This window comes from Astatotilapia calliptera, chromosome 17, assembly GCF_964374335.1.
Source record: "Astatotilapia calliptera chromosome 17, fAstCal68.1, whole genome shotgun sequence".
Lineage (NCBI taxonomy): Eukaryota > Metazoa > Chordata > Actinopteri > Cichliformes > Cichlidae > Astatotilapia > Astatotilapia calliptera.
This window is the reverse complement of record NC_137438.1, coordinates 8,011,524-8,023,632: the sequence shown is the minus strand read 5'-3', so window position 1 is coordinate 8,023,632 and position 12,109 is coordinate 8,011,524. Positions and strand designations below refer to the sequence as shown.

Here is a 12,109-nt window from a genome sequence, read left to right as displayed (position 1 = left end):
TTGACACTAATTCCTGTGTGTTAGCTGAGGCTTTATCCTAAATCTCGTTCCAAACGGTGGTATGTTTTTCAGGGTGAAAAGGGGGAGATCGGACCTAAAGGAGAGCCAAGCTTAATAGTAAGTAGTCTTTAGGTCAACGTGTTTTCACATCTGTATAAGAGAGAAACAGGGAATGCTGTGTGTTTTACATATACTTGAAGGCCTTTGAGTACATTTACGTAGCTTAATTTGTCTGAAGCCAAGAATAATAAAAAAAGTCATAAAATATGCGTCAACCAGCTTCATCGGACAAGCCAACAAGCACGCCCCCCTTCTTGAAGATGCATATTCACTTCGTGGAAAGGTCACGAGTGCGTCTGATTTCAAACAGCATCAAGAACAACAACGGCTTGCCCGGTGCACAAGCTCCATCAGACTTTAAGCAGTTTTTATCTTCAGAGGGAGGCTTTGGTCTAGTTGCCCCTGTGGCGGATTAGACGCAAATGTAATTCGCCTGTGCTGCTGGCGGTCTGTAGTAAAAGAAACCTGATCTCAATAAGCTGAAGAGTAGCAGGATGAAAGTAAACATTTGGGCTGTTTTGCGCCATCATGCAGTTGAAGATAAATGAACAACACATTTATTTATTCCTCCTGTAAAACACTCACATTTTTGTCTTCATATGGGAGAAATTCCCTAAAACTCGATGTTTGAGCGGTCAATGTCAAACATCCGTCTTTCTGCTGTGCGGTAGTAGCTGGAACTGCATCACCATCAGACATGGTAATGGGTTTGATTTGAGTTAACCTAACGTATTTCAATACACGTTAATCATTCATATGTATATTTTTCTTCTTGAAGGGCAAGGCTGGAAATCCAGGAGAGAGAGGCCCTCCTGGGAAGCCTGTGAGTAATATTTCTTTCCTTTTGTCTCTTAAAGCTTTTTTTTTTTTTTTTTTGAGAAGCAACAGTGTAGAATAGTACTTTAAAGCTATCATGAAGAGTCTTTTTATTTGCACTAACAATACACACTCTGCGCTCTTCATCAGCATGTGATGATGCGCTCCTTGCTGCTCGTCTGGCATGACTTCAAGGTTTCGCACGTTGCGCGGTACTAAAATTATTATGTCTCAGTTGCTAACACAATTTCCTTCTTTTATATTTAAGAAATAAGGAGTAAATCTTCACTACTTTAAGCCCGTTTACAGTGTTCAAAGTCCAAATAAGACATTCATCCAGACCTGTTTCATTTCATTTAATCACAGCCATCCATTTTCTTAACTGTTTATCCAGTTCGTGGTTGCAGATTAGATAAGGGTTTATTAAGAGAAATGGAATGCACCTTTCTACTCTGTTTCATCACTCAAAGTGCTTTGTATAACATTGCTCAGTCACCCATTCATTCCAGCACTTTTTTCTATGTCTGAGTGCTCGCTATATCTAACATTCACACGTTCACACTCCAGTGAAAGCATGGAGGGCAACTCAGGCTTCAGTATCTCACCAAGGATACTTTTAAGCATGCAGAGTGGATCAAAGAGCTGTGACCACAGTAAATACTCAGTGGGATATTTGAACAAATAGATGCAGCAGGTCACGCCACAGTCAGACTTTTGGCAGATTTTAGGAGCCCTAGGTTGTTGTTTTTTTTGTTTTTTTTTCCAACCCTTTTTTGGTCTTTACAATTAATTATTGATCAAATGATGAATTGCAGTTTTGATGCATTGCGAAAGGCTGCAATAACTGATCAACAGATGGCAAAAGCATGTAAACAGCAGATATCAGTGGCACAATCAAAAATGGCTCCATGTGGGCTGGTTAATTATGGAGTGATGATCTTCACAGCAGTCATATCTATCTGTCTAGCTCGCTACTCTCTCTCTCTAATATGTATGTATGTGTGTATATGTAGATAGATATAGATATATATGCTGTTTATCACCTTCATTTCTTTTCGTGCTGTTGTTTGGCTTGTCTTCATTTACCACTGACAAATGAGCTTCTTTACTTGCCCACAAATCATGTCTTGGCTGAACATTTGACGCTTTGGGATTGTTGGTAATCATTCTTATCAGACAAACACCTACAAAGACGCGTCTGGGCCTGCGTTCTCTCTCTCAGTCAGCCATCGGTACAGTGAAACACTCGTTCAGTACATTCGTGCCATCCTTTGGACGGGACATCAAGCACAAACTTGGGACTTGTTTCAACCTGTGTGCTTTCCAAACACAGCTTGCATCCTCACCTCACAGCGAGGAGTTTCTGCTGACAGTAGCTTTTGTCCCACTGTTGCTGCTACTGCACTCTTTTAAAGGAACTTTCTCTACCTTTCCTTGCTGCTGCCAAAGATGCAGCATTGTTTCAATTTTTCCAACTCTGACGTCTTAGCGCCATCTTGTGCCCAATAAAATATCTCTCAAAACTTGTAACTCATTCTAATTCCTATTTTCTCTGTGCAAAAAAAAAAGAGAAAAAAGAACCAATTGAGTCATAGCGAGAAAATGATGCTATCTGTGATGTCATGTCCCATGAAGCTCACAGTCGAAGGCAGTTCTGTTAAGTTAAAGCAGCTGACAGTGGTTGTGACTGCTGCTCATAAATCTTTTTGTGGTCCACGCTCTTTTTTTAGCCCATTACTCTAACTGGCTCTTGTTTTTAAACAGTAAGTGAACTTTAAAAATTGTCATTGGCTTTTGTGCTTTTTTGTACTTCTCCCCTTAGTTCATTTCACTCACCTCGTGTACAGTTTGAAAACATAGTTTTCCCTTGTGTCTAACCTTTTCAGTAGACGGAAGCAATGCTACAGAAGCCCTAAATTAACAGCACTGGGAATTAACAAAATCATTTTTTATGTTTCTGTAGTGGTTAAACCACCATTGTGCACAAGCTCTTTAATCAAAATGATAGTAAATGGTAAATGATGTTATTATTTCTGGATTAAGATGCCAAATTACAGTTATGTTTCCATTCAGGAATGCCAGTAAATGATTTTTAGCGGTTGAATGTCCTTTTGACTGGGACTATTGGACTTTAACCAGCTATGCTGCTCTAAATTAATATCCAAAGGACTTACCTTATTGAATTAAATAGTAAATTGACTTGTTTGTATAAAGCACTTTATACCTCATGTCTCATCACATACGCACTTTTTTTTGTGTCTAAATACTTTCTTCGATAAGTGCACGAGAAGTAACTCAAGGTTCAGTATCTTGCCCAAGAATACTTTGGCACATAGACTGGAGTAGCCAGGGATTAAACCACCAACCTTTAAATTAGCAGATGACCTGCTCTGCTTCATGAGCCACAAAACTTCTGATGTTGCAAATTTAGCTCACAGGCATAAAAACAAATGCCATTGGTCACATAATTGGAGTGTCTTGGCTATACAATGTTTGGACTACGACAAACAGAGTCTCATCCTGGAGTTTCTGTGTTGTGTCTGTAGCTGTCAGGCAACCTTGAAATATTAAACTCAGCCATCGCGTGTGTGTGGCCACACGGGAAATTGTGGTGATAATGATGGTGGTGTTGGTAATGACGAGAAGCCGTGCATGACTTCTGTTAACTACACAGGATGTTTGAGTGAATCACCACTGAGCTCATGATTATGTTTCCAGGGAAAACCAGGTATTCCAGGCAGCACCGGGGAGAGGGGAGCCCAAGGTGAACCAGTAAGTATGCGCTTTTTTCCTGCTGCATTGATGTGGTTGTTACAGGAAACTGCAAACAAACCGCATGCTGTGAAAAACACCTTCAGCAGAACATGTAATGACAGCGGGGAGAACGCGCTCGCCCGTAGATGCTCGCACGAGTTTCGCGAGGGAGAAGCTGTTACAGTTTAAATCACACGAGAAGCTCTGATCTTAGCAGAAAGAGAATCATTTCGGGGGAGGGAGTATATATTTGATATTCTTTATTTTCTTCCCTCTTCTGCTTTCACCACACCTGAATGCTCCCCACCTTGTGCCTCCCTTTTTGGCTTAGTCTTCAAATTCTTAATTTGCCTGGAACTCCTTCAGTCCCCACAGGGGCAGGAGGAATGTCAAACAGTCAGATACAGATATTTATAAGGGTGAGAGCTTTCTGTAATGCTAGATGCTCGGTTTATGTTATAGGTCTCATCTTGTGTGTTTGGCTGGTCTTCAGTCTTTTTATTTCAGACTCATTCAATCTCATCTCTCAGTTCTTTTTCTAGACTAGACATATAATTAAAAGTTGGGGCATTACATGCTAGAATTTTTTATTATATCTATTTTGTTCTATTTTGTTTTAAGTTCCTGATGTAGAAGTTAATGAGATTCCTGAATCATTGTGTTTGTGTGCTTTAGCCATGGTGGTTCTTTTTCTTTCAGGGACCCAGAGGACCTGCTGGAGAGGCTGGACCTGATGGAGAACAAGGACCTGAAGTACTTTACATTAAATGCTCATGATGCTTTATTGATTATGAGTATTATTTGACAATCCTATCCAAATGTATGCAAATGAAATATTGCCTATGGTTCTCTTTCCCATCATTGTAGGGTTTACCAGGCTTAGAGGGAGAACCAGGTGCCATTGGAGAGCCAGGGGAAAAGGTTTGTACTGTCTTGTTATAATTCTTGAACCTTTGCCTTCTTCCTGCTCCACTAATTTGCAAATCAATGGGCACGCTCATTGAAAGTGAAACAGCGGGTGATGCAAATATGTAAGTGTGTTCTGACCTCCAGCCAGCTTCTTGTTGTGGTTTGTCTCCCTGTAGGGTGATGTTGGGCCTCCAGGAGCTGAAGGGGAGCAGGGGCAGGAGGGAATGAGAGTGAGTGACTGCAGTTTGCTAATCCCTTCCTTCCCTGTGTTCGGGTAACCCTAACCCAGTTGTATATTTACTCACCCCCCTCATTCTGACAGAGATGTTTTATCCGCTTGCCAGAAGAAAGTAGAAATACAAGAGTGTTTGTGTGATGTATAAACTATATATATATATATATATATGTAGATGGAACAGACTGCTTTAGTTTCATCTTCCCGTGTTGTGCACAGAATTAGGCAGAGCTTTGAATGGCTGGCTGTCCGTGGGCAGATTTTTTAACATGACAGGGCTTAACTGTGCAAGATCCATTCAAAAACATTGTGTGTTAGATAAGTGTTTCATTAAGTCGAGGCTTATTGCAAAGAATGGCACGATGCAGCCCATGAGTACTGGATATAAGCTGTCAGCAGCAGAGGGGCCAAGCGGCTTCTGTCAAACATGCACGCACTTTATGCCCCAGTCTCTATCTTCCTTTCATCATTTCATGTATTTTAAGTTCCTCATATGTACTTAAAACTATTTTGATTATGTAAAATGTGTGAGAGGAAGCGAGCTAAATCTGCAATCCTTTTCTATCAAATACTTGGATGGAAAACAAAAACCTGGATCATATGTGACATGTGGCAGTATGGTTGTTTCCATGGAGATCTTACCAGTGCAGATGTTCTATGAGGTCTAGGTTTTATAGTTTAAATGATTATATTGTGGATTTCAACATAATTTGAATTTTTCATGAATCTATTTCCATTTTAGAGAGCGCTGCATGATTTTTGCCTTTTGGTTACGCAAAAATAATTATCCCTTAATGTATTTTTGTTTTAAACAAACACATTATAAATACAAGATAAAGTCTAGTTCTCATCACATTGAAGTGATGTGCAAGTATATTTGAGGATGCATGCATGCAGTAGGTTGGATTAGGTCGGGCTGGGAGCTTTTTTTTAATCACACGTAACCACAGGTTACACAAATTATTAAACAATCTTGTGTTACCAAGGGATGTGAAGTTGTGCAGAGTATTATTTAAACTTGCCGAGGATTTCCAGAAGCAGCATGCCTGTTACTAAGAATCAATGTCTATTTCATAAACGGCTCCAATTAAAACTGAAGTAAAAATTCATAGATGCATTGTAGTTTTCTTGGCACTTGAGTTGAGATGTAATAGGAACTGCTGATTTCTAACTTTTTACAGCAGATGTATTTAAAACTGTTTTTATGTTTTAAGGGTCCTCCCGGTCCCCCTGGTGAAGACGGACCTCAGGGAAAAGATGGAGCCAAGGTTTGTTGACTTGTGTGTTCTTGATTATTTCTGATCAAATGAACCAGGGAGGCAAAAGATTTATTTTAGCAGGACTGACCCTATGATAGTAAATCAAAATGTTAGAACATCCGCAGATTAGCTCAGGATTCCAAAATAGGTCATCCCAGTGGTACATTGAATCTCATTGCATTACTTAGTATATCCACTTAATTTCACACTGGATTTGAGTATGATATTAAAATCTACGGAAGCGGGTGAAAGTAATGTTAGTTTGCCCCAAATCTTCCATCTTTCTAGTGGTAATATAATAAAAGCTTATTCTATTGTTGCTGAATTGTCTTTACTTTTACTCTTTTCTTGTGTGCCTGTTTTCCTCTTTCTACGTCAAATTGCCAGGGTGAACCTGGAGAGCGTGGGCCTTTTGGGGAGCCAGGGGAGAAAGGGACAGAAGGGGATCCTGGACCCCTGGGGCCACCTGGAGAGCCTGGGAAACAGGGCTTCCGTGTAAGTTAATATTGGTCCCAAAGTTTAACTTTCAGATAATACAGCAAACTTCATGTAAATGAGGGAAATCTAGAGACACATTTCTGTAAATAATACCTTTGATTCCCAGTAGGGGTCACTCTGCTCTTCAATAAAAACGTTTTGCTACTGGGTTGATAAATTTACCTTGTCAGAGATTTTGGATGTGTAGCATGGTCTGAGAGCTGCAGATCTTAGGTTCTTGGTGTTTGGAGATACAGATCCAAGTCTAGCCATGGGTGACAAGGAGCAAGAAGGTCACTGTTATCTGGAGGGAAGGACGCAGATTCAGAGTGTATCTAGTGTATCAGTATCTGCTGGTTAGTGTTTAATCTGAACATCGGGCAATAAAGTGAGATAGAATCACGAATATGACAGAGTCTGTTCTGGGATAATTTAAAACGTATTTTAAGCAATATAATTTACTGGCAATCACTTTACAGGGTCCAGAAGGAAAAGTGGGTCCCCCAGGAAACAGAGGACGGCACGGAAAGAAAGTAAATATCCTGATCAGCCAAGTTCCATTTAACACAAAGGGCACATTTAACACAGAGAGCCACTGAGGCATCTAGTCTTATAGTTTATTTTTAAAGTAACCTGCTTACAATAAAACGAAAACAGCAAGATTTATTAATAATACTAATTTTTATGTCTTTTAATTATATTTACAATCTTTTACAGGGAGAGAGGGGTCCTCCTGGTCTTGCTGGGGAGATTGGCGCTCGGGGAGACATCGGCCAGCCGGGCGAGCCAGGACTGAAAGGTGCCAGGGGAACTCGAGGCACATCTGTAAGGTCCCATTTCTTCTTCTACTACTGTAGGTGTTGAAGACTGCAAGCCACAGTTTATATTGAAGGTGTGGCCTGCAGTCTATGATGTTTGTTAATTGAATCTGTGGAATTGTATCAGCTGAACCTTTAGCTATAATGGGCTAGAGAGGGGAAAAAGACACATCTTGTGTATAATTAATTCTTTATACTGCTGAAGTCAATCGAACTCAGAATTTTAAAACCAAAGCAAACTGTTAAAACCAAAGCAAGAAGATGTAAGAGATGGCAAGCTAGGAGGATGCCAGACATTTTTTCAGCTCCCCTTTCAGTAGAACCACTGAGACTACTTTGATATAGCTGTGGATCAACGATTTATAAGCCTGCCAAAGATATATTTATCTGGAGAAGACCTAAAAAGCAAAGCAGAAGCACCATGACTGATTCAAGGCCTTATTTCGCATTTTCTGCATTGCTTCCAGGGTCAGCCTGGAGTCATGGGGATAGACGGGCAACCAGGACTTCCAGGATACCCAGTAAGTTTTTCTTTTCTAAACTTGGTTTCATGAAAACAGTCTTTTTGTCTTCACTCGTGTATACATGAATGTGTATTGTATAACCATGTGGGATAAACACACACACACACACACACGAAAACTTAACAACCATATGTGCACATGCTCAGAAACGCACAAAACCCCATGAGTACAGTGCCCTGAGATTTTCATGCCAGAACACTTTACTCACAGTTATTGAAGAAAGAAGGATGACTGACACATCAGTCATCCTTCTTTGCTTTTCTCGGTAGCCTGAGATATCCTCAAAAACACTAGATATCAGAAAATATCTTTACAAATTCTACACAAATAGAGCCTAATGCTTGTTGCTAATGTTTTTTGTGAATCTGTGTGTGCATGTGTGCTTTTAGAGTCCTTCAGACTTGATTGAATCTGACATAATATATGGAATTTTGTTTATCCCTAAAAAACAGTTCTGATTAAAAGCCAGCATAAGTGTGGCAGCCCCATTACGTACAATAGTCAGGTTTTCTTTTTTTTCTTTAGGGGCACCTTGGAAAGCCTGGGCCCGTTGGCCCGCCAGGACCCAAAGGTGAAAAGGTAATTTGATACCTGAATTTGTGACTTATGTCCTTAACTGGATTTCTTAGGTTATTCAGAGTTCTTTAAAGTACTAAATTATCTGCCTGCAATCTACATCCACTCATCTATGATTGTATGTTTGCGTTTGCTACATCCCAGGGTTACCCAGGCGAGGACAACAGGACCCCAGGACTGCCAGGGCCCTTAGGTGAACCAGTAGGTCTTGCTTTCCTTTAAACTCTCCATTCTGAACTCTCCTTGCTCTGCTTATCCAAAGCAATTTAAATACCAGATTGAGACTGGATGTAAAAGTTAATCCTGATCAGCTCCTGATTTTAGCACCAAATGCACTCATTGATAAAAAATGAATGTTAAAGTTTCTTATCCTAAATCTGTCATGTGCATGAAGCGATTATCAACCTTCTGTGTCTTAATTACTGACTGAGAAGTTAGAGACAAAACGGCTACCTCACACACAGGGCACAGCTAAAGTTTTCTTCCTAATACCTAAGTCACCACAAGGATTCAGCATATTTCACAGTGACTCATTCTTAAACTAATATCAAAGGAGGATCAGCATAAAGCGGCTTTAGAAACCCCGGAGTCATGCAGTCATACAACAGTTGTGTTCTCTAAGATGCATTTCCCCTGCAATAGTCATGATGACTACTGACAGAGGCTACACTGCATGAACAGTTGGAGGTATTGGCTGTCTGCACGTCAGTAGTATTGAATTTTCAAGTTGGCACAGAATTGCAGTGTATAGTATAAGCAATACAATGCCAGCCTCTGCTTTATTGTACCCTGTAATCACGTTCAGAGAGATTCATGTGTTTGATATGTGGGGAGTGAGTCTGAGTAGGTGCCCAGCTCACCTGAAGCTGTGCAGGTAAAAGACAGTCATGTATGTATATGCAGTATGCACATTCATGTGTGTGCATTCATTGTCTACGCAGGGGCCTCCAGGGGAACGAGGAGAGCGTGGAGAGTCGGGGGATGAAGGCTATCAGGTAGGAACGAACCATTAAACGTCAGACACACGGCACTCCGCTCAGTCTGCTTGATTGTTGTTTATACTCCACGCTGCCCCTTTCGCATGAAGAGCAGACCACACATGTTGGAGAGGATTACCAAAATCCGAGCAATAAGGCTGAGAAAATCTGTTGCTTTTTCCCAAGAAGTACACACACTTGAGCACAAGTTCACGGTGATGGCAACGTATTAACTGGGGGGGTCTGTGCTAGTCTGTGAACTCGTCTCCAAATTCAAAAATCTTCATTGTCGTTAACATATAAAACATTTTGGTTTTTAGATGCATTTGTTTTTGTTGTATTATTCTGTAGTTTCCTTAGACAGGACAAAAGACAGACTGGTTAGTTAAGTAAATGGATGAAATAGCTTAATTCGGTGCAGTTATAGATAATATAAAAAAATCCTAGTTTTGATACTATGGAGCCTCTGAGTTTTTACTGCAGGTGGAAAAGAGGCATTTGGGTATAGACATTAATTATGCTTTTGGGCTCCCTCTTTAGTAAAGAACATGAGAATGATGTGTATGTATTATTCACAAATAAAAAGTTACTTATCAAATCTGAAAATTATGTTTCAGGGCTATATCGGTACCCCTGGACCTCGTGGGGCTTCGGGACCACAAGGCCCACCGGTAAGTCAGTAAACAGCTGCCTAAAAATTTACAAAGAACTAAACCGAAGTTTTAGACTGAAGAAGGCTCGTGGATGAGAGCTAAAGAAGACTTAAAGAAGTCTGGTTGCCTTTTTATTTTCAAGCTTAAGACTACCATGACCTAATGGCAGAGAACCCACACAGCCGTAGCAACACTATTTAATCTGTTGTTTTTTTACATTTACCCACAGTTAAATATCTCTACTGTGTGCTGGCCATATTGTGGTGATGATAAATATATGAAATATCTAAATGTGTTCTTTCAAAGGGTGACAGATAAGTACGTCTTTAAATCAAAACTTTTTATTCAGTTTGAGAGTGTGATTGTTCTCCTAACAGGAAAATGCCTATTAGATTAGGATCTATACTGTGGGATATACTGTATATGCTGTGGAGTGTTAAAAGTGACTCGATTAAGAAGTAGGGTAAACAAGGATATTCCTTATAATCATAATATTGCATATCATTTTTATATAGATCTACACAGCTTGATAATATTTTGCGTGTTTATATTCTACTTACTTTATAGTGTATTCTTCCTTCGCACAGGGATCTCCAGGCTCCCCCGGAGAACCAGGCCCAAAAGGAGAAAAAGGAGCTCCGGTGAGACTTGACACCATTCACATACAGCATAATACAGCTTTTCAATAATGTGAATAGTTTAGGAAATCACTAAATTTGGTCTCTTCTCTGTGTGGAATGATTGATTTACACCTGACAGTAGAAAATGTACAAAACCAGATGCAAACAGATTTAACCAAAATCCCCAATTTGTCATTTTTTTAGCTGTCACCACAGGAGCATGCTGCTACAGATGTTTAAGCTGCTTGTCACGCTAGATAATTTTAGCTCAGCTGTGGTAGAATTCTGCTTACTTCATCGAGATAGAAAGCAGGCGGTTGAAGAAAAAAAAGATGCTTGGAGCAATGAAGTTTGGACAGCAACCAGGGAACTGCAGCTTTTCCTTACACCCTGAATGCACCATTAAACTTCTCAAATATTTAATCTGATGTTTATTAATGGCTCATTGCTTTTTGTTCTTTGATACTTAAAATGCAGATATGTTTTACTAACATGTGCTACCTTGAACTAACAGGTTTGCTTGCTTAGTCTCATGTTCTTTAGAGCCCTCAGTCTTCACAGGCTTTCTAATTGCATAACTATGCATAACTATGATTTCCCTGTGCAACAGCTTTGACGCTCCTTGATCAGGTTCCATACGGCCTTTTGTAATCTTGAAGTGTCACAGACATGACTGACTCGCCACCACATGCGAAACAGCTTGTATAGAAGAGTGATTATATAAGCAGTTCACATACTATCCAACCATTTCAGTGGATTTCGCCAAACTCGAGTTCAAATTAAGTTTGTGCAATACCTTAACATGGAACTTGTATTTCCATATGCTTAGAAGCACTGAGAACTTAGCAGCCTGCCAGGAAACACTGGAAACTTTGAGGATCTTCTGTATGCCTGTTTTAGATTAACAGCTTTGATAAAGCATTTCTTAAACAATATCTCTCTGGGACTATGAATAAATCACTGTCACTGGGTTGATGTTTTTAGCTGTTATGGTTTTAAAGTATCCATAAAGGTTTTGAACTGGACATTTCTTGCAACAGTATTCAGTGATTTTCACTAAAATCTGAAACATTTCTCTGTGAAGTATAGTAAAAATCACATTTTTACTGTGTAGAGAGTGATATACTAAAACATTTGTGTTTTCTTTTTAATGCACATGTTATTTTTCATGTTTATGTTTTTCTAGGGTTTGGCTGGAAAGAAAGGTGCAAGAGGTCTGGTTGGAGCTCCCGGCATTGAAGTAAGCATCATATTAGCTCAGTTAAGTGAATGGCCTAAAGAGAAGCAGCCGCCTCTTTACATTATCTGAGAACTTTCTGCATCATCAAATTATTGCATATGTCTACACGGTTCTCATTCCTTTAAAAGAAAAAAAATCACAAGATCAACAGTGATCATTGAGAAAATAAACAGATGTGAGCTTTAATTTAA

At 39.7% G+C, this 12,109-nt stretch overlaps 1 protein-coding gene across 1 annotated transcript in view; it reads left to right on the top strand.

Moving 5' to 3' along the window:
• Positions 1-12,109, top strand: part of col24a1 (collagen type XXIV alpha 1) — an 85,145-nt gene that overhangs the window by 59,878 nt on the left and 13,158 nt on the right. Inside the window, exons 30-46 of the mRNA XM_026146179.2 lie at positions 73-117; positions 839-883; positions 3,595-3,648; positions 4,330-4,383; positions 4,498-4,551; positions 4,716-4,769; positions 5,989-6,042; positions 6,421-6,528; positions 6,990-7,043; positions 7,228-7,335; positions 7,796-7,849; positions 8,378-8,431; positions 8,573-8,629; positions 9,370-9,423; positions 10,023-10,076; positions 10,646-10,699; positions 11,865-11,918. Coding sequence (XP_026001964.2) covers positions 73-117; positions 839-883; positions 3,595-3,648; positions 4,330-4,383; positions 4,498-4,551; positions 4,716-4,769; positions 5,989-6,042; positions 6,421-6,528; positions 6,990-7,043; positions 7,228-7,335; positions 7,796-7,849; positions 8,378-8,431; positions 8,573-8,629; positions 9,370-9,423; positions 10,023-10,076; positions 10,646-10,699; positions 11,865-11,918 — 1,011 coding nt within the window. The remainder of the gene's footprint in view (positions 1-72; positions 118-838; positions 884-3,594; positions 3,649-4,329; positions 4,384-4,497; positions 4,552-4,715; positions 4,770-5,988; positions 6,043-6,420; positions 6,529-6,989; positions 7,044-7,227; positions 7,336-7,795; positions 7,850-8,377; positions 8,432-8,572; positions 8,630-9,369; positions 9,424-10,022; positions 10,077-10,645; positions 10,700-11,864; positions 11,919-12,109) is intronic.